This window comes from Sinocyclocheilus rhinocerous, unplaced genomic scaffold, assembly GCF_001515625.1.
Source record: "Sinocyclocheilus rhinocerous isolate Xijiao unplaced genomic scaffold, SAMN03320098_v1.1 scaffold1367, whole genome shotgun sequence".
Classification (NCBI taxonomy): domain Eukaryota; kingdom Metazoa; phylum Chordata; class Actinopteri; order Cypriniformes; family Cyprinidae; genus Sinocyclocheilus; species Sinocyclocheilus rhinocerous.
Genome location: NW_015631710.1, coordinates 185897 through 186572, shown reverse-complemented (window position 1 = coordinate 186572; position 676 = coordinate 185897). Strand labels below are relative to the sequence as shown.

Sequence of the window (676 nt, the reverse complement as noted above, 5' to 3'; positions counted from 1 at the left end):
CAGCATGCGGTCCGCGGCGGCGTCTGAGACCCTCACGCTCCGGGACAAGCCTGCAGAGAGGGAATCCATTAACATTTCACTCGGACACAGAGATGATCACAGGACGATCACGCTCCACTCATGTCTCCTACTGAAGGTAGAGATGCACCGCAGTATGTTCACCATCAATTATGAAAAAACAAATCATAATTCATTACCATATGAAAGCCTGGGGAAAAACTCAACATTTGAGTTTGAGTGAAATGAGCAGTTAGTCTTCAACTAACACGTCTGAGTAAAATTAAACCAGTCTTCACTGCTGGACACAAGACATGTGAGCTGGTCTGGTTTTAGAGAGATTTTGGGCTCTTTTCAGCTGGCTAAAACCGGATTAAATCAGCTCAGACCAGCTCAGGCAGGTGTTCTCAGCTGGGATTCTGGGAAAACAACAACTGAAAACTCTTAGAGATGCACAATTATGTCAAAGCAGTAAAGTATGGAAATGCTTCCTTCAAGTCCTGTAGAAATGATTGTATTTGTGAGTTGAATGCGAATTAAATTCATCATGCACAGGAATGGGAAAATGGGAAAGAATTCATTAAATATGAAATAAAATAAAATATAATAAAAGAAATGTATATTAGACATTTATATGATTATATATTTATGTAAATAATATATATATATTCAATTCAAT

At 38.3% G+C, this 676-nt stretch overlaps 1 protein-coding gene across 1 annotated transcript in view; it reads right to left on the bottom strand.

Annotated features, from left to right (window-relative positions):
- Window positions 1–676, bottom strand: part of LOC107741827 (protein kinase C-binding protein NELL2) — a 115976-nt gene that overhangs the window by 102965 nt on the left and 12335 nt on the right. Inside the window, exon 3 of the mRNA XM_016554609.1 lies at window positions 5–50. Coding sequence (XP_016410095.1) covers window positions 5–50 — 46 coding nt within the window. The remainder of the gene's footprint in view (window positions 1–4; window positions 51–676) is intronic.